This window comes from Onychostoma macrolepis, chromosome 18 (genome assembly GCF_012432095.1).
Source record: "Onychostoma macrolepis isolate SWU-2019 chromosome 18, ASM1243209v1, whole genome shotgun sequence".
Classification (NCBI taxonomy): domain Eukaryota; kingdom Metazoa; phylum Chordata; class Actinopteri; order Cypriniformes; family Cyprinidae; genus Onychostoma; species Onychostoma macrolepis.
This window is the reverse complement of record NC_081172.1, coordinates 9,504,699-9,526,319: the sequence shown is the minus strand read 5'-3', so window position 1 is coordinate 9,526,319 and position 21,621 is coordinate 9,504,699. Positions and strand designations below refer to the sequence as shown.

The window sequence follows — 21,621 nt, the reverse complement described above, 5'->3', positions numbered from 1 at the left end:
GTGGAAGGCTTTGATTGGAAGAATGCATCTCACATCGGTAGAATGGGCACTGACAGTGCGGCTCGCTCGCTGGTTGGGGGGGTATAAGAGTCTGAGGGTGTCTCTTTTGGCCGGCTGCACCTGTCCTAGCTAATGAGGGGCTAATGAGACTGAGAGTAGACGAACAGAAAAAGGAAGTCTTCTGAGGAGACGATGCAAAGATTCCCTTTCTCCTCCCTCCTTTCCTTCACAGCCTCCATCTTGAAAACTGTAATTAAGGAAATTTTCATTGATGTTTGCCTCTCTCTCGCCATCCACTTCCCAGCTTGTTAGAGGTGCTGGTTAATCCATACAGTTTCAAATGAAAGCTGGGATACTGGCCTTTAGATGAAGCTTTCAATTTGTTATTTTGTTCTGTTTCTTTGAAGATTTGTAGCATTAGTTCTGTTTTTTTAATTTATTTACTTATTTTTAATATGAGAGGTACACTACTGTCAAACATTTGGAGTCATGTATTTGTAGTTTTTGTATTTTTAAAAGGAATTATAATATTACAAGTTATAAGTTTTCTATTTAATATATTTAAAAAATATATATTTATTCCTATGATGGCAAAGCTGAATTGTCAGCAGCCATTACTCCAGACTTCAGTGTCAGTCAGATTATCATTCAGAAATCATTCTAATATGCTCAACAATAACATTATCAATAACACAATCAATGCTGAAAATACTTGTGCTGCTTAATATTTTGTGGAAACTGTAATGTATTTTATCTGGATACTTAATGAATAGAAAGTTTAAAAGAACAACATTTATTTGAAACAGAAATGTCTTTAACTCTACTTTTTATGAATTTAACATGTCCTTGCTGAACAAAAAGTCTAAGAACAAATCTTACTGACCCCAAACATTTGAACAATAGTGTATCTCTAGACAGCAAACTGGAATACTGAGTCATAGCATGGACCAAAAAACATTTGCCAACAATAAGCAAAGATGCTATGCTGTAACAACTGATGGTTCAGTGTTGGTTTGCTTATGGCCCCCCAAAATTGCATTGCATTAGATGATAAAATATCAAACCAATGGCATCAAGTTCACACAGGTGAACGTATGTCATCTAAGGATATTTTACACTAACATTTGACAACCAGAAAGTGTACAAAAAATCGTATAGTTCCAAGTATATCTGATGTTTTAACACTTAAAACTTAAATTTTCAACTAAATGTTTTGCTCAGTGTTCTTTCTTTTAAATAATTGGCAGTTGGTTTGATATTTTATAACCCAATGTTCTAATCTTAAATTAAGTGTTTAAACACATTTTCGGGGCCACTATTAGTTCCATCCAAGACTCAAATGACAAATATCTCCAGCTGAAGTCCTGCCGCCACGCAGCGAGGAGCTGGCATCCTTACGCCTGCGCAGTTGATGGATGTAGGAGCGAGCGTTCCTGTACCATCCAGCAAGTGGAGAGCAGTTCCACCATAATCCCCCTTTCTCCTACTCACTCTCTCTTTCCCCCGTGGTTCCATTCATATTCTAATCACAGCTTTCCCTTCTGCAGTTTGTAGGCACTCCATCAGAGCCCTCCCTGCCTCAGGCTCTACACTTTTACTTCCCTCTTTTGTGGCCGCGCTCTCCTCCCAGCACACTAAAATAAGGTTGCTTCAAGGAGAGAGTGAGAAGGGGAGGGGGTCCACCAAACTTTCTCTTTCCAGTTTTGGCAACGGCCTTAATGGGCGTTTGGCGTCAAAAGCATCCAAAATGACGAAGGAACGCATTTGCGTGAGAGTTTGGCGTTTTTTGCGTTGATTTTGAATGAACGCAACATCGGCGCTCCCGTTTCCAGAGCTTCGGAGTTGAAGACATCAAAAAAAAAGTTTTGCAATGGGCCAAAAAGTGGCCCTTGGATGGAGAACTTTAAAACTAAAGCAGTGGGGGCAGAGTGTGTATGTGCGTGTGAGGAGAGGGTACGAAAACGTATTAAATGCTATAATGGGAGACGGGGAGGCCACAGTGCTGGGATTGCGTAGATCTAAGCCTCTTTTTTTCTGGGAAGGGAGCTTTTCTTATTCAAAACAGCCCCACAAAAGACTTCCAGTGAGCCTTGCCACATCCCCATCTGACTCGAAGCCATTCATCAGCCTGCCGAGCCTATCAATGACATGTCCCCCATCAGGGCTCCTATAAAATCAGCCCCTTTCCCATGAAACATCAGCAAACATTTTGACGGCTCTGGCTTTTCCCCCGCTGGATCTCTGGAGTCTGTGACCCCCCCATCCCCACCCCACCCCACCCCACCCGCTCCTACAACCCACACCCCCACCTCCATCACCACCGCCACCCTCTCCACGGACCTCACATCTTATGCATCTCAGCGCCGGGCAGTTCTCTCGGAGAGACGGAGGGAGCTGAGGAGGGGGAGTCCTGCACGGAGCCATTTTCTCAGAGGAGCCCCTGGAACGTGCATGGGAAGAGGATGCATTGTGGGCTGCTGGAAGAGCCTGACATGGATTCCACAGGTTGGTTCCTGCTGCACCGCCGTGACATCGGGACGCTTAGGATCTGGGTTCTTTTGGAACGCAAAACGGGCCTTGGGATTGTGTGACCTGAGATTGGCATCAGAAAAAGTTATTTAACCTTCCGTCAGGGAAGCTCTTGAATCTAGTTCACCAAGAGATAAGTTGGCATGTTTTTTGGCCTCGTTTTTGATTGCACAGGATGGGTGCTCTTTTGCTGAGAATATTGTTTTACACGGTTTTGGGATTACGTGAAGTGGACGGCGGTTTTATGGAGTAGCAATGTGACCTTAAATTTAGACTAAACTCGCATAAGCTCACAGTTCTGAGTTTGTCGTCCAGTTTAAAAGTTTTATGAAAATGATGCACCTGCTCAAGCCAGGTTTTGACTTGAGTGAAGCTACACTCAGTAGCTATAAACACTGAAGACAACATTATATTTTGTACGGAATATTTAGAAAACATGTCTTGCTGTAGTGTTTTAACCAAAAAAAATCTTATTTACTTTTTTTTTTTTTTTTTTAAACAAATTCCATGTGGCTTCAAAAAGCACAGTTACGCAAGAGTTCAATTCTGTTCAATGCAATTGTTCTAGGAAAAAATATGTTAATTATTGAATATTTGCTATATTTAGATGACTCTTTTTCACTCTGATATTCAATGCATGATTATGAATGATCTCAGATCAGTCTCGCCTTTTAGATTGGATTTAATCCAATTATTTAGAGCACTTAAACTGTTCACAGAGCAAATAATTCAATTACAGACTGAAAATCTGATCTCAATTGACTAAGCCAACGCTGACGGAGATTAATTAGTTTGAGAAAAAAATATTTGTTGAGCTTCAAAATAACAGCTGCAGAATAATAATAATAATACTTTTTAAATTTAAATACATTTATAATAAAATTTCAGCAAAAATTTTACTAAATTGTTTTAAAAAGTAATAATAATAACCAATTGGTGGCGTTCCAAAGCATCTATTATTACAATTTTAAAAAGTCAAATAAATAATTTGTTATTGTCTGGCGTTATGATAGTGATATCACTTATAGTGACATTTTTAAAATTACCTTATAAAATGTATTTTGTAATGCAAGGGTTATTTCGCATTTTAAGTAAATTTAAGTTGTTTAACTTTTTCTCCATCTCACTTCAGGTTTATTTTGCTTCTCAATAACTGTCACTGTAAGGAAAATTGGATTTCTGTTATGTAAAATATCTAAACTTTAAGAACTTTAATTAAAATAATGATAATAAATGGCCTTAACCCAGTTATGAGAGAGGCTACATGTGAAATACTGTCCGGTTGTTTTTTTAATAGTTCTGCTTGATTGTCTCCTGTTGAAACTGATGATGAGGATTTATTAGGATTATTATGATGCATCAAAACTGGGCCCGATTCAGGTTTTTTAGCTCCCAAACTATGACCTGCAATGTAGATTTCAGTCTTAATCATTTCATCATACACTGTAAAAAGTGATAAGTTGACAACTTAAAAAAAAATAGAGGAAACCCGTTGCCTTAAAAATTTTAAGTAAATAATAATAAAAAAAATAAGTTAATTGAATTGTCAAGTTCACTTAACTTTTTAAAAAAATTATTATATACTTAATAATTTTAAGGCAACGGGTTTCCTCAATTTTTTTAAGTTGTCAACTTTCACTTTTTACAGTGTATCACTCCTAAAAGAATATTTTAATAAAATCGAAACTGCTTCTTGCTCTACACCTGCTGTTTGAGCAGTTCGTTGTCTGACGGCTGTCAAGTAACTTATCCAACAAAAGTTTTAAGTCTCATAACTTTCACTATAACTTCAGCCGCCATCTGATGCAGCAGCAGGCTGTTGCTTTCCCAGTCGACTCGCAGCCCTGGCAACCAATGCTATAGCGACCGTTGCCATGGCCCGTGCGGGAAAACAGGATTGACACAAGTTCGAATCGAATTATATTATAAGTGTTTCTGTTTTGTGATGTAAGGACACCAGCCGGCTTACTTGCATAGCAGAAATGAGAATGGCGCTAAAAAGGTTCTATTATGACGACAGCGCTATGGAGGAGCGCGCGGAATCAATTGAGCGTGCGCGCGCTTGTAATTCGCCTCGGGAACAATGCGGGATTCCTGCAGTTCTGCTGAAAACATTTCAAATAGAATCCCAGCTGCCCAAAGATCCGCACAATCGATTGTAATTGAATTGCACCGTCATTATTCTGCCCCTCAACTCTATAGACAGTGGCTGCAATAACACACAGCCACGTTTACTGATGTTTTTTGCTCTCACTCGACCACAAACTGACAGTTCGTGTGAACAAGAACAATTATGTGGAATTTACTAATGAACAATTACAGTTCAACACTTTCGCAAATTTTTTTTCAAGAAAAAAAAAAAATAAAATAAATGAAGTTTAGAAACCACAGAGCGCTCATGCACCTGTTGCTTCTGCAGATGGGAATGAATAAGATAAACCATATGATGTTGAAATTTAGGCTGTGTTTAAATAAATACAAATAAAATGGAACGGGAAATAATAAATGAAAGCAAAATGAAACGTTTGTGGTTTTAAACTGATAACAAAAAAATGATTTCATCTCAGAAAAAAAGAGAGGACGTAACAATACTGGGAAGATTTATGCAATAAAAAGGCGTAATGTAAATGTATATATGCGTAGGCCTACATATTTTTTTGTAACTTTTTCAGAGAGCTGGATTGAAAGATGTCTGAACGAAAGCGAGACCAAGCGCTTCTCCAGCCACTCTTCTATTGGAAATATGTCCAACGACGAAAGTAAGTCTAACGAACATTTATGAATAAATTAAATGAAACCATAAACTGCATGAAACATGAACAATTATTTCAAATGGGCCCTAATGTGAAAAAGATAAGAAAAAAAGACTCAAAATACATTTGTAATACTCTGTTCAGTAGCCTATATTTTACTTTATATATAATATATAATGCATTGTGTGTAATTTATTTATTATGTCATATTTACGGTATTTATATGTTATTTTTAGTTAAGGTAAATTACTAATCCTGATTGTTGTTTTTCTTTTTATAAAAGACGAGGAGAAGGAAAACAACCGAGCATCTAAGCCACATTCGACACCTGCCACATTACAATGGTGAGTCTAATCTACACCAGAAATGTCACTTATAAATCATCTTTATTTTTTATCTTTATCACCTGACACAGTTGAATTCTTGTTCAAGGTTTTAAACCATAGTAAAATGACCAATATGTATAATTAACTTTTTAAAGTGACACCCAATGGCAAAAAAATGCTTCAGTCTGTGAAATACAATGTGTTTGAGACATATAGCTGTTTATATACAGTTTCAGTGCTCGATTTTGTAACATGTCACATTGATACATTACTTGCTACATGACTTTCAAACAAACCATGCACTTTTGTTGGAAAATTCTAGATCAGAAAACCACTGTTGAATTTCCCAAATGGTGTGTTTGCTGTCCTGTAGCTTGTAAATTGTCAGGATTCAACTATATCAGAAAGGAAAACAGAGAAATAGTTTATTAAAGGATCAGCGAATTATACAAAATATTGCTTTTCTATCTAGTATATGGCAAACAAATCTAAAAAAAATACAGTCTATATGACTCTGACTTGTTTCTCTCATTTGAAATATTATCAAAATTATTTAAATTAAACTTGCAATTGGTCGTAAACATATGCACACTAAACCACACTATTAAAAATGTATTTTATAAAATGAGTACTCATTTGAATTTGAGACAGTGTATATATAACTAAACGCAATATATTTGCCACAACATAAATAGAGTAAGTGCAAAAAAATTGTGCATATAAGCACTACTTGAAAATATGTTTGTAAAATAAACTACAGTTTCATGCTGGCCATGCTTGAAGATCATTCCAGTACCTACAGTGTAACTGGATAAGGCAATGATATTTGTTTTAAAACTACAGTTATGCTTCCCTCCATTGACTTATGATTCCTTAACGTGTTTTCTCTAGACACTAGCTTTCCATGTGCATTGACCAAACTGTGTTTTCATCAGGTTGGAGGAGAACTATGAGATTGCAGAGGGTGTTTGTATTCCTCGCAGTGCACTGTACATGCATTATTTGGACTTCTGCGAGAAACTTGATTCTCAGCCGGTCAACGCTGCAAGCTTTGGGAAGGTAAAAACCTGTATGCAACCCTTCAGTGAAGAAGTCAAATGTTCTGTCTTTTATGATAGTCAAGTTTTGATGAGGTAATCATGGAGTTTTCTCTCATCAAAGATCCTATAAACATGCATGTTCACATGAAAGAGGAAGGAAAACATCTGTTACAAAAAAAAGCATGACATAATACTGGGTATTATGAAGAACCACAGCCAGTGGTCTTTTCTTACACCTCTTCTGCAAACTCATAGCTGGACAATATAAACAATGAACATGTTCACCCTTGTTCCCACAACCCCTCAACCCACCTACTCATATAGCCGCCCCCCGACACCCTTATCCCGCTCCCCCGGGTCCTGTCGGAGGATATTGAAAAAGAGAGGGGGCCTGGATTAATGTGTAATTAAAGGAAATTTGGAAGGGTGAGATGTTGCGGAATGTTAGATCAGTGGCTGGAGCAGCGTGGGGTGTCCTTTAGGAAGGCTTCATTGATTCAGGACAAAAAAGAGAGAGAGAGCTGGACCTGCCTCCCTGTCTGCTCATTTATCAAGCCAAGCCTGACAGAAACTTCACAGCTTGGCCTCTTTTTTCATCCCACACAATAGAGAGCTTCACTGTTTGCAAAGTTTTCTGCACCGGGAGCTGGACCATGGAGCTCATGGACAAAAAGCAGAGAGAGAATGAGAGATTGGCGAGAAAAGAAATGTCACTGGACATGTATGAATCTAACAAGATGATTGAGAAGATATTTTTGTCGTAGTTGTAACACAACACACTGATGTCACAAAAGATGTGCCCAGAAAAGCTCAATATATGTGTGTGTTTTTTTTCTTTTTACCTGATCCAACAGATAATAAGACAACAGTTTCCTCAGTTAACCACACGGAGACTAGGAACCAGAGGCCAGTCAAAGTAAGTTCCTTATTCAAGAACTTCTTTTAGCTTTTTACATTTGTCATGTCACTTTAAATGTGTCTTATCAAGTAGGTCACGTCAACCCACAAGCAGTGTTGGGGGTAACGCATTACAAGTAACTACGTAATCGGATTACTTTTTTTCAAGTAACTAAAGTAATGCATTACTTTTAAATTTACAACAAAATATCTGAGTTACTTTTTCAAATAAGTAACGCAAGTTACTTTGTTTTCCATTTATTTATTGAGACCTCTAGTTTCCATGTTGAGAGAAATTGTGAGTAAGTGCTTGTGTGTGCTGTGTAAACATGATGGTTACTGTAGTTCTAGACTAAATGTGAACATTCATCTCACTTGCTCAAAAACAGATTCAGTATTCCTAGAAATGAATAAAAACAGTTGAAATGCAAACTCAATTCCGCAAACCTGTAATAATTAAATCTTTTAAATGACACAAATGTATATTATGTATTTAATCTCAGTGCTGACCTTTGATGGTCCAATTCAACCATACAGATAAGATAACCATAACTACATGACTTGAGTTAAACATCACATTTGTTTTTTTTTTTATTGCTGAAATAAGTGTTATTTGTTATTAATTTATTTTTTGTTAGCAAGCCCAGCCCAGGTGAGGAAAAAGTAACACAAAAGTAATATAACACACAATGCAAGTAACGCAATTAGTAACTTTTTGGGGAGTAGCGCAATATTGTAATGCATTACTTTTAAAAGTAACTTTCCCCAACACTGCCCACAAGTGGAGTCTGTATCACTTCCAAAAAAAAAAAATTGTATATATGGTAATATATTTGCACAATTATCCACCCCCTTTTATCCAAAAGTTCACTCAATCAAAAGTGCTCACTTCTAAAGTTCATGGTGATTTTTATTTTTATTTTTAATATTTAGAATTAAAATATATATATTTGTAATCTATGTAGTTACATTTTTCGTGCCGAACAAAAAGTATACAACTTTTGGTCATGCCTTATCACACCTATAGCACCAAATGAACTGTCAAAAAAGATGCAGTCATGAGAATCTTAGGAATTGAGAGATGTATCGCCATTTACACTACACAGATAATATGGAAAAAGTTATTCATGTGTATAAAAAAGTAGCAATGCAGAGATTATAAAAACCTAATCATGACTGCTTTAACTGCTTTTGTAAGACTGCTTTAATTAGCAAACAAATACAAATTTTCATTCTGCCACTCACTCATCCCTCTTAGGTATCACTACTATGGAATCGCTGTGAAAGAGAGCTCTCAATACTACGATGTGATGTACTCTAAAAAGGGCGCTGCGTGGGTGAACGAGACGGGCAAGAAAGAGGTCACCAAACAGACAGTGGCGTATTCACCGCGCTCCAAGCTGGGCACTCTCCTGCCAGACTTTCCAAATGTCAAAGACTTAAATCTGCCCGCCAGTCTGCCAGAGGAGAAGGTAAACAGATCACTAAAACCTCTAACTGCTAACCTCCAACTCCAACCCCCCTCACCCTCCTCCTGCCCTCTAGATCCTGCTTTCATGTGTCAGACGGACCTTCCCTGGGCCTGGATTTAGATGAGGACCTGGAGGATTTATGTGTTGGTTCCTAGCGAACTCTTAATCTTTCAAGTAGATAATAAGATCTCGCATTGCACAAAGGATGGGCACTAGCTGTCTCGCTTTAAAAAGGCGCCTGTAATTTTAAATGGTTTGTGAGTTTCTGATCTTTAAAGCCTCTTTTTATACACTGGTTTGGCAGGACCTTGTAAATAGGCATTATTCGTGAAAGCAGCTTTTTTGTTGTTTGGTATTTGTATCCTCTTTCTTTAGTGTTAGAGTCTTTGGGGGTCTTATTAATGCATGACCATGAGTCAGGAATGAATTTGGTATGACATCATTAACACCAAGTGAATTATTCTCTGTGGGAAAGTATTAGAAGTCATTTAAATGAGCTTTTTTCCTCTAAAAGGTCTCAACCTTTATCATGATGTACAGAACTCACTGCCAGAGGATACTGGATACAGTCATACGAGCCAACTTTGACGAGGTCTGCTTTTTCTTCAAGCTTTTTCATCTGGTGGCATGATGAGGGTGATTAATTCCGTCATGTTATTGCAATGTTTATTTGTGTTTGTGTAAATGCGTAGGTCCAGAGCTTCCTGTTGCACTTTTGGCAGGGCATGCCGCCCCACATGCTCCCTGTCCTGGGCTCTTCGACAGTGGTCAACATAGTCGGTGTGTGTGACTCCATATTGTACAAGGCCATCTCAGGAGTCCTCATGCCCACCGTCCTACAGGCTCTGCCTGACAGGTGAGTCCCATTCCTGCCTGTTTAGATTTTGTTAAAAACATCATTCATACACCTGCAGTTTTGGAAAGTGCTGCGTTATCTTTCAGAACTACATGCAGTCCATTTTAATTCCTCAGTTTGACATAATTCTGAGTAAAACAGGATATTTAATAAGAAAAATAATTATGACAGGATTTGATTCTGGATTGAGAAAGGCTGTACCTATATGAAATGATTAGAAAAGAGAGAATTTGACTAAATAAGAGGGCTTTGTGACATTAGCTGAAAGTTAAAGTCAAGTAAAATCTCACATTATTAGAATTTTTGGTAACACTGTAATATAGGGACCAATTCTCGGTATTAACTAGTTGCTTATTAGCATGCCTATTATTAACATATTGGCTGTTTATTAGTACTTATTAAACACACAATCTGCATGACCATATTCTACATCCCTAATCCTACCCAATACCTAAACTTAACAACTACCTTACTAACTATTAATAATCAGCTAATTAGGACTTTATTGAGGGAAAAGTTGTAGTTAATGTTATGTTAATAGCAAGAATTGGACCTTAAAATAAAGTGTGACCAGATTTTTATGTGCATATATGGATGTTTCACATTCAACATAATCCGCATTGCCTCATTACGAACAACTGTATGAAATTAGCCTATCTTTATTTTCAGTAATCACTGGGATCAGATCATATATACGCAATGCTTAATAGACATTCTAGAATCACATACAGTTTCTTAATATCAAATTAACATCCTCGTGCCAGAGTCCTTAAATAGGTTTTTAAATTGGACTTATTGTATTTCAACTTGTTACTCTCCATGAAGATAGATAAGGAAGTTGGAATAGCGTTAAAACACCAACCAACCAACCACCTTTGGTCAAATGGACTTTTCTCTTCAAGCTAAATAAATACCTTAAATACTGTTGCCATTGGGATCATTGCTAGCATTATCTGCATTTCATACTTTTGCGTCAGTGTAATTAACTTACCAGAAGATTTCCTGTCAATGACGCATGACTCTTATTTGAATTGCCCCAGACAAAAGGTCAAAAATTCATTGCGTCAGAGCTTCCTTTTGTACTTAAGTGTAGTGTACTACATGATGTCCTTGTTTGTGTGTTCTGAATAATGTAGCCTGACTCAGGTGATCAGGAAGTTTGCCAAGCAGCTGGACGAGTGGCTGAAGGTGGCATTACATGACCTGCCTGAGAACTTGCGCAACATAAAGTTTGAATGTATGTGCAAATATGTACTCTTAAAAACATCAAAATGAATTTTGCTGGCATTCTAAGGCCAACTCTGAGCAAATATGTTTTATTCTCAGTGTCAAGAAGATTTTCCCAGATTCTTAAAAGACAAACATCATTAAACCATCTATGTCAGGTATACAGGAATTTTATGTTAAATATGTAACATTTTCCTATTTTCCTTCATGTCTGCATCAAGTGTATATGATCAGGCATATTGCAGGGTGAAATTTGAATTATATACTTGCTCTTGCAGGCCTCTCGAACTGTGATTCACAGTGCAGACATCACCTTTCAGATGCTTGAGGACTGGAGGAACGTAGACCTTAACAGCATCACTAAACAGACTCTTTATACAATGGAAGACTCCAGAGAGGACCAGAGGAGGCTTATCATCCACTGTAAGATTTAAATGAAAAAGTATTTGATAAGACCTAGCTGGTTTCGTTCAGAATGATTTATTAGTGTTTCTGTGCTTCACTAGTTTAGTGCAGTGTGTTATTGCAGCAGAGTCACATGCAGCGCTGTGTTAAAAGCCCTGCTGGTTTATGATTCGGATTTCACACAGTAGCTGTCAACCAGCGCAGAATCATTCCCACGACCATGAGAGTCGAGCTTTAACCACAGACACTGAGAGGTTAACCCTCACAGTTTGACACCCTGAGGAGCATTTCAAATTCATTTCAGCGTCAACCTCTCACATGACTGATCAGGTCAAAGTTCAAAGATTCTGTCATGTCATCCTCAAAAGAGGATTCTGAGCTCCTCTCTTTCAATATTTCATACAGAGATCTCAAGTCTGTGCCAGTGGCATTTTTGCAATTATGTATAAGCAACTTTTGTAAGCAATTAAAACTGATATTGTGAAATGAATGCTTCAAAGAAAGACTTTTATTAATTTAGGTTGCTTATGATTTCTTCTTCCTACTCAGATATATTGTTAATCTGTCTGTTTTCTGTTGTTTTTCAAAGTGTATCAAGAATTTGACAGACTGTTGGAGGACCAGTCGCCCATTGAAGCCTACATCGAGTGGCTGGACTCTATGGTAGAGAGATGTGTCGTGAGGGTAAGTGTACAGGCCTTGAAATTCTTATAATGCTTAATTTACACTTAACTTTTTGAATTTATATGTGAATGTGTGTGTGTGTGTGTGTGTGTGTGTGTGTGTGTATGTATGTATGTGTATGTATGTATATGTGTGTGTGTGTGTGTGTGTGTGTGTGTGTGTGTATATATATATATATATATATATGTATGATGTATGTATTTTTATTTATTTTTGTAGCAACTATGCTACTTTTTATACTAGTAGGAACAGCATTTCTTTGAAATAACTTTTTTAACATTGTAAATTTCATAATGAGTCCTTGCTGAATAAAATTACTGACTATTTGCCATTTAAAAATATATTAATTATTGCTAAATTATTATTTTTAATAATTTTGTATAGTCCATTTGTATTATTCAAACTATTTTATTCATTCATTATAGAGATATTTAGAATATCAAGGTTTTTCATAGCCCTTTTCAAGCACTGTTCATATGTTCTTCAAATCCAAACTAAATCTGCAGGCGTCCAACCCATGCAACTCTAAATGGCGTCACAACATACTTCGTGATGCAATTCCCCAACTTAATAATGTCTTCATGGCCCCTTTTCGTGCCCATTATAGTCCAGATATGGGCTTGTAAATCTGGTTTCCATGGGAACTTCTACTACCTACCAGACAATAGTTCAATGGGAGGGTGTTTCCTCAGGGGCAAATCAAATAGTTGACTTGTTGACATGTTTTTCGTTCTTGGGGGTTAGACCCAAAGGTTAAGGCCCCTGTGCCCTCCCCCAGGCTTTTCTCATGGTAATACTCCATTTAGGTGGCGGGGAAGAGACCCGGATGCCTGAAGAGGGTAGCTCAGCAGTTCCTGCTCATGTGGTCGTGTTTCGGGACCAGAGTTATCCGGGATATGACGCTACATAGTGCACCCAGCTTCGGTGAGTCAGTCTGCACTGTTTTGTCACCATCATCCTATTAGGGAGAGTAGATATGAATCTTCTTTTAACTCATTTGATTTGTCAAGTTAACTAAAAGTTTCTCAATCCACAACACCAAGTGTCAACTTTTAACTAAGATGGCAGCTTTGCTAACTCTTGGCTTACACCACCTAGCTGTCTATGGCAAAGTAACTGAAAGAAGGGCCATAAAAGAGGTAAAGGCCCCCCTCCCTGTCAGCTCTGTCTGTGAATATCAAAGGCACAGCTGGTTGCAGTGTTTTGATAATGCAGCTCTCTGTACAAAACAGCTAATTAACAAAGGCTAACCCCCACCAAGTCTTTCCCCCTTCTTCCCATTTTATGACCGGGCAGTATTGCGCCCAGTCCGCTGAATAGCCGCAATGTTTATTATGCACATAGTGGCTGGAGTTGCTAACACAATGCGAGGATTGTGCCATGCTCCTTATGAATTCTTTCCCCCATCTCATTCAGAACATGGACTCAAAGCATCATATGCTTCAGTAACTCTGTAGTGTTTACGGTTGGACCACTAGCTTGGTTCTGACTTGGTTTTGAGCTTTTACCATTTAAATGTGCTTCAGTAAATCGAATTGCATTTGATTGGCTAATGCTGTATGGGAATATTCCACAAAGCCTTCATTTATTACTTGGACAGGTGACTTGAATTGGCAGAATACATAAACTTTTTTATGGTAAATGGGACTATTTTTTTGTGCTTATAGGCTCATTCCATTTGATCCACCTCATGTTTGATGACTATGTACTATACCTGCTTGAGTCTTTGCACTGCCAAGAGAGAGCCAATGAACTGATGAGGGCTATGAAAGGAGAGGGGACACCAGGTGAGATCCATTTGATACAAGAAATAGAGCTGACTGCTCATGGCATCAGTCTGGAGACCGCCACAGAAAGCTAATTTGTCACTAAAATAGTAGTTTTCATTAGTTCTGTAGGTGATGTTACTTGAAGAGAGTCACACAAATGTTGTACAGTCAAACCTCAAGTATGAATTTTTAAGCTGCTGTTTTTTAAAAACAAAGTTAAAGCTTATAGGTGTATTAAATTTGATACACAAATTTCTAAGGCCTCTATAAATTATCAACATAATCAAAACAGAACTCTCAATGTTGAACACAATCTACTACATAACTTCTGTCGTCTGCTTGATAGTTCATACTACTTTAGGAAGTAAAAGGCCTTTTAGTATAATTAGTGTGAATTGCCTCCTTATTTTGCCCCCACAATAAAAACTACTTTGTAAAAATAACATTTAAATATCATTTAATTTTTGGAAGATAATGAGTGACAACTGATATTTATATTAATTTTATGTAAGTAGTCTGCTATACTGCTCTCACTGATTTATTTTACAAATTATTAGAATTTCATTTAACACTTTGGCCATATAAATATCAGCAGCAGCATTAATTTTTTAATAACAATGAGGTGTTTTTCCTCCTATGAGCTCCATATTCTCGAATATCATACTATATGAGTCATAAAAGCTACAAAAACACCTATGCAAATTATGAGATATGTATGACTATTAAAGACCAGCGTGAAAGTTATCGTAGTTAGGCTTGGTTTAGTGCTGATCTGTCTGGTGGAAGAGGTTGTGCGGCATTGTGTTTCTAGCTAAACTGGTTGACCAGGAATGTCACATCTGAGTAAGTTAGTTACGACGTCTGCTGGAGCACACCAGCATCCAAAACATGTGTTGATTGCAGTAGAGAAAATCACAAAGTTTTCAAAATCACTTTAACACTAACATTTTGACCTTTAACACTCTGACTTTTGTTTTGGTCCTACTATAGCAGATTCTGGGGAAGAGCTGATGCTCATGGGTTCCACCCCCACATCTACGTCACCTGGACCCTACTCTCCTGCCAAGTCTGTTCACTCGGTGGGTGTACCAGCAGTGGGTTCCCCCAATTCAGCCCAGTCTCCAGAGTACACCAGCATATCAGCTACCACAGGTAAATAGTGTAGAACTGATTCTAAAACTTATCTTACATCGCAGTCTCGCATTCAATGGCACATTTGGCACGGCTCCATTCCATGCATCCATTAATACTGTATCAGATCATTTAATTAACAAGCCAAACACGTTTCTCTGTATATGTATGTCTGTGTATGTGCCAGGAGCTGTTCAGTCATATACCTGGTCCCTTACATACACAGTGACAACCTCAGGTGGCAGCCCACCCGAGCCTGGATCCCAGATTTCCTGCATGAGAGGCGGACCCCCTCTGCATGGCTCCTCATCTGCTCACAGGATGCCAGTTTACCCACATCGAGATGAGCATGGGTGAGTCCACAAATTCATTAGACGTTTAAATGATGTGCTGAATACGCCATTACAGTGTGGATTATGAAATGTTTTTAGAGATTTGTACTATTTTTTTTTTTTCTAGGTATACTGGCAGCTATAATTACAGCAGCTACGCAAACCAGCACCATCATGCTATTCAGAGTCAGTACTCCAGTTTAACCCACGAACCAGGACTGCCCACCCCTCTGCACTATTCCTCATACCACCGGACCTCCGCACAGGTTAGGCTCCTCCCACCAAAATGATAAAATCATACAGTATTACTTTAATATGATACTATTTATTCACAAACTCTGAACTATTACGAAAACACATTTTTATAGGATATAGTTTCACAATGTTCTTAGACAACACCTTTAATTGTCACAATACTGGTTAAGGTTTATGTCAGTTAAAATCACATTTATCATAAATCATTATTATGGCACAAGTCAGAAACTGGCATAATTATGAGATAGTCAAAATTATGATGGACTTTTTGTCAGTTGACTGTCATTTCAACTTTTTATCTCATAATTATTACTCATAGTAGTCAAAATTATGACATACTAAGCCACAATTATGTGATATGAAGTCAAAGTGAGAAAGTAAGTCATAATCAGAGCTGGGTAGATTACTTCCAAATTGTAATCCATTACTGATTCCAGATTACATGACACAAATTGTAGTCAGTAACGTAATCCGTTACATTACACATTTAAGGTAACATAATCAGATTACTTTTGGATTACTTTTAGATTACTTTTGATTTTAACTCGTTTATCACATCGATTTAAATAGCATTATCTTGTACCATAATGATGTAAAAAAATGCAAAGTGTAAGAAAACAACATGAAGTGCATTAAACATATTACATCAAGGTTTCCCAAACTAGGGTTCGTAAAGTAACTGCAGGGTGGTTGTGAATTTAATGAAAAGCTGACAATTAATTAAATCATAAAAAATTTTATTTTTAAAATTTTTAAAAAAGTCTCTTCATTCAGCGGCCATATTTGCAACGCCTCCGGGCAGCTCGTACAAGACCTTAATGAATGGGGGAGTCCTGAAATCTCTCAAACTGTTCGTTGAACTCACAATTAAATTACATATGTCAAATCAACAACAAAAATCTGAAATTAATTGCCCCATGAATGTTGTTTCTTATGCTAAATAGCGTTTAAAAAGCTTATTTTTCAGGCTAGACCAGCCAATGTGCGCCTGTGGAATCATAACGCGCTTATACTGCGCATGTGCATCGACTCTAGTCAGGTTTCTATGGGAAATTTGACTCTTTCATTTAGAAAGTGGGACTCTACTATTGCGCGTTGGAGTTTCTCCCATTCATAAGGATAGGAGTAAATAAAACGCATACTAAAAAAGATGAAATATTTTTATTTACCTGCACGTCATGTGATCATTAATCAACATCAAAGAAACTGTGAACATGCAAATGTGATAAAAAATTACGACTAATTATTTTCATTATTTTAAATTCATAACATTTTATCTCATAATTATTATAGTACTATAGTAGTGTATCATAATTATGCCTTTTTTAATCTTAAGATTTATCTCAGAGTATCATTATTGTGACTGTTTTTATGTCATAATTATGATTTACCAAAGCATGATTTTTTCCTGTGTGGCAGAAATAGGCTTTCATATGCATTAATTGTATTTGCAGCCAATTTTAGTGGTTGTGTATTATTATTATTAATATTATTATTATTATTATGGTTAATTTTTTTTAAATGAAAATAGTTTTGACTGGACTTGATTTTATCCACTGATTTTATCTTAAACCTAAAAGGAAAGTTGTTTCAGAAGAAAGTCACTTTTGATTTGACAAAAGCAAACTATTTTATTCAAAGATGAATCATGAACAATGAGGCCAGGAACAAACATTAGGGGGAAAAAAACCTAATAACAGATGGAAATGGTTGTGTATTCCCCAGTATTTAGAGTGGAAGTGTATTCCATCCTTGTCTTTTACAGGGTTTGTAACTGAGAGAAGAATACTTTTGTAAATGTGAATGTTGCTTGATGTATTACAGTCATTAGCATCTGAAATGTTCTGGGAACTGTTATCCACAGAGGTTTATGGATAGAGAATTCTTGCTTACCTCAGCACACACTAGGATAATCGGCTGAACTCCTGATCAGAAATACAGGTCATTTAGCATATGTATTTAAAGCGTATTCACTTCTGAATGAGAACCAAGATGAAAAACCTCAGTTAATTGTCTTTGTTAAACCTCTTGAGAACCCTAGGGTTAAAGTTTATTGTAAAAGCACTAGCTAAATCTCAAAATGCTGCCATTACTTTAGCATGAATCACCCAAAGCAACATTTTCCATGCAGATTTTTAGAAAACTTTGAATGTTGGTTTGGCCTTAAGTTAAAATTCCCTTGACAAGGTTATTTAGGGTTTATGGAATGTTTGAATATTTGAAATTTGAAGGATGCAAGTATTATGTATATTTTAAGATCAAACGGTATGTAGTTTGAATAATTGTATAGTTTCAAGAGAGTTGAAGTTTGAAAGCTATGTGGTCTCTAGAGTGTTCTTGATTCTAGATAACAGATTTTTGTTTTTGTTTTTAAATACATGTTTATGGGCTATTTGATTGTGCCAAGTTTGGTGGATGTGGCCTGAAAGCTCTAGGAGGAGATACAGAAATATTTGCATTGGTTTACTGAATTGTGGACAAGCATGATGGTTTTTCAGTGTGTGAAATGTTCATTTTAGTATGCAGGTGTACACAAAGTGTTCATGGTACTAGCTCAGAAACTGAGTGTATAGTTGAATGCTAAGTAGTCTGTAGTACTTGAGTTAGAGAGAGTGTGAACGGTTGAATTAAACTGTTTGGTTGTGGATTGAGAGGCAGGGGTCTGCGTCACATATATTGAAAGTCAAAGCGGGTGTGATGGTAATTTCCTGTCAAGAGCTCTCTGGCCCAGCCTGCCTTTGTAATGGGGGATCAGCTGGGCCTCAGAGTTTCAGAAGCAGTGTAGCTGAATTCTCCTCCACACAGCGGATGCAGACTCTGAAAGGTGGACCAGTGAGAGCCAAGAGACCCCCCACACACACACACACACACACACACACTCAATATCTACTCAATGACCGCCTCAGACAGCACAACTAGCGGCCAGAGATCCAGATGGAAAAGCGTTTATTAAAATATTGTTATTCAATGGTCTCTTTTCTCTTCATGAACAAGAGGTCAGCAAGCAACACATCTCGGTCTCTGACCCCGCCTGACTTTTTTCCATGCCACAGCCGTTCATAAAAGCTCTGACTGTAGACTGTTTCTATTTAGAGAGCACTTATAGATTTTTACTTCCACTTATTTTCCGTCAACTTAAAATGGATACAATGTCCATGCTTTGTTTGAGAGGGCTACTCTGAAGGAGGCAATGGAGAGGAGACAAATGAAGATTATGCTGACTTCCCCTGAGAGAACAGAGTGTTTTATATAGACACATATCTTGAGCTGATATGCACAGTTTTGTTTTTGGTCTGTTACACACGGAAACAAAAATACCTTTTTGGGCCTCTTTAAGAAAAAGTGCTATGTTAACTTAAAAGGCCTTTTTCTGTTGTGCATGCAGAACAGATGTTTAAATTATGCTAAATTGTTTGGCACTTCTAATTAGAAAATTGTTAGATTAGTCTTGCATCATAATTTTAACGGTAACAAAAAAAGAAAAGTGAATGGAATGCATACACTGTAAAAACAAACAAACAAAAAGGCACGATGTATTAATATGAAGGAATTTTTTAACTGAAATGTCTATAAAATTAATAGATAATGTCCTGGCAGAAAATTACCAGTACATTTTTTTTTTTTTCCTTCCGTTTTTATATATTTATTTGTTTGTTTGTTTTTATTTAATTATAGTGTAACATAGGGGAATTTATGTCCTGTTTAGTCAGTTGGTCCTGTCAGGACCAAATAATATCTAATTATTATTATCATCATCATCATCATCATCATCATCATTATTATTATTATTTATAATAATAATGATAACAGCAAACATAACAAACAACAAAAATATTGATAATAATTAGTAGTAGTTATAGTAGTAGTATTATGGCATTTCTTTATTTTTGAATCATGATATTATAATAATAGCAAAAGATAAACAACAACAATAGTAATCGCAATTATAATATTATTATTCTTTGTCTTCCCATTGTTATATATCTTAAACTAAAAATAAAGAGATGCGATACTACTACTACTACTACTACATTCATTATATTATAGTTATTATTATTGTTAATATTTTTGTTTATTATATCACAAAATAAAGAAATGGCATATTATTGCTACTTTTAATGTATTGTTATTGTTTGGTATTTTTATTACTTTTATTGTTATTTTAATTATTATTTATAATATTATTAAAACCATTTTCATCAAATATCATTATCATTTTTGCTGTTTTATTATAATTATTTTTATTGATACAGTAATTTGACTGTGGTTAAGGGTGTTTTAGGCACTCCACTTTGCATTGCAAAAACACTCTTTATGCATGGCCTCAAAAAAATGGCTTATGGCTTTATTAACATAAAGAAAGAAGATGAGATTTGCTTAAAAAATGCACCACATGAACCACGTCTCTGATATTTTGCAATAGTCCTCATACATGTCTCTCTGTTTTATAGTATCCACAGATGTCTAGAATGGAGTCCTGTTTGATGAGCGGGTCTCCGCTTCTACACTCGAGCGCGGTAACCCCCCGATGGCCGGATGTGCCCTCGGCCAACAGCTGTTACTCCAGCCCCGCTGTCCACGCGTCACGCTACTCCACCGGAGACATGTACTCCCCTCTCGCCCCACGCAGGAACTCTGAATATGAGCATGCGCAACATTTTCCAGGATTCGCCTATATTAACGGTGAAGCCACGACCGGGTGGGCAAAATGATTGTACCCTTCTGAGAGTCTCTTTCCAAGAGACGATGTCTGCGTGTGCAAAGCTGTGCGCAAAGCTGGACAGATAAATCAGCAGCAGCCCATATTTAACATAATTACAGAGAATGTATTTGAGTGGGAATGACACTGTGTCAGAGATGTTTGTATTGGTGTGGTCAGTGTTTACAGTGCAAGCTGCCAATGAAACTCTTTTCGAATCGCAATCATTGTGAGAGTGCATAAAAGGCAGTGTCCCAGTTGTGCCTTTCCCTGCCTGTTTATCATTTATCTCTCATGAGCATTATAGACCACGCACTCATTTACTGTGCAAAAACTTTGATTGCTGACCTCGTTTCAACGTAAATATGTATGCATCTCGCAGTGTTCTGTTACCACAGACTGGGTGTTTGACGTCAAACAGTGATGATAACGACAACCACATCGGGGGTTTTTTTTTGTTTGTTTTGTCTTTGTCAGCATCAAAGTGTGCTACTTTCCTAGCATAAACATAACACATTCTCAGCAACAGGAAGAAATGCCTTAATATTTTATCTCAGAACGCCCTCTTGGTCCGCTGCCAGAATACTTACGTCATAGGAGTTCAAACAAATAAGGGCCACTCATGTCAGTACTTGTTGCATGCAAATGTGAAAGTAAGATTTCTCATTTTACACACATGCAGAATTATCCCAGTGTGAGGCTGGGGGAATATTAGAAATCTTTTCTGTAGCTTTGTAACATTGTGTCCCTTTGCATTGTTTATCTGTGTTTGAACTGTATATCCAGTTTTGTATGATTTTAGGAACCGAAAAGTGTTAACCTAGGTTTGTGTGTTCTTGAATGCACTCAAAGGTACTGTGGACCTATTACCCTATGGGTAGGAATAAAAAGGAAAGAATATGAAAATGTAACATTTATTATCTTTAGTCACTTTCTCTTGTAAATAAAAGCACTCAGTAACTTCTGTGGTGACAGCCGTTACCATGTAAATGATATATGTGGATTTATTTGTTGCCACATAAAGATTTTTTAAAACCCAGTTCATATTATGTAATCTTATTATTTGTTTGAATGTCTACATTATCTATATATGTTTGGAATATATATATATATATATGAAGAATTTAATTGTACATATATATTGCTATATACACAGCAATAAAGTACTGACAGGACTGACACAGACAAGTATTGAGCTAATTAATATGAACTTGTTACAATTTAGAATTGTTTAAATTGTTAAACC

At 36.8% G+C, this 21,621-nt stretch overlaps 1 protein-coding gene across 3 annotated transcripts; it reads left to right on the top strand.

Annotated features, from left to right (window-relative positions):
- The first annotated feature begins 216 nt into the window (after positions 1–216).
- Positions 217–21,602, top strand: rfx4 (regulatory factor X, 4). Of its 3 annotated transcripts, none has more exons than XM_058751295.1 (18): positions 217–2,505; positions 5,202–5,288; positions 5,566–5,626; positions 6,544–6,667; positions 7,503–7,564; positions 8,804–9,017; positions 9,532–9,609; positions 9,710–9,873; positions 11,010–11,110; positions 11,200–11,258; positions 11,379–11,523; positions 12,095–12,189; positions 12,996–13,113; positions 13,857–13,976; positions 14,952–15,110; positions 15,277–15,442; positions 15,549–15,687; positions 20,128–21,602. In XM_058751295.1, exons 1-18 carry the CDS (start codon positions 2,463–2,465, stop codon positions 20,386–20,388), a joined length of 2,196 nt encoding a protein of 731 aa, XP_058607278.1. In that variant the 5' UTR covers positions 217–2,462; the 3' UTR covers positions 20,389–21,602. The 3 variants fall into 3 exon arrangements, with proteins under 3 accessions (XP_058607278.1, XP_058607276.1, XP_058607279.1); XM_058751293.1 differs by having other exon boundaries at positions 14,949–15,110; positions 20,128–21,600; XM_058751296.1 differs by having other exon boundaries at positions 14,949–15,110; positions 15,316–15,442; positions 20,128–21,598.
- The last annotated feature ends 19 nt before the right edge of the window (positions 21,603–21,621 follow it).

Bases quoted from the DNA above. Each gene is read 5' to 3' on its own strand.
- rfx4 (XM_058751293.1), top strand. From the start codon at position 2,463: ATGCATTGTGGGCTGCTGGAAGAGCCTGACATGGATTCCACAG. The intron at 5,627-6,543 runs GTGAGTCTAATC...TGTTTTCATCAG, and splicing joins ACACCTGCCACATTACAATG to GTTGGAGGAGAACTATGAGA. The intron at 13,114-13,856 runs GTGAGTCAGTCT...TTGTGCTTATAG, and splicing joins ACATAGTGCACCCAGCTTCG to GCTCATTCCATTTGATCCAC.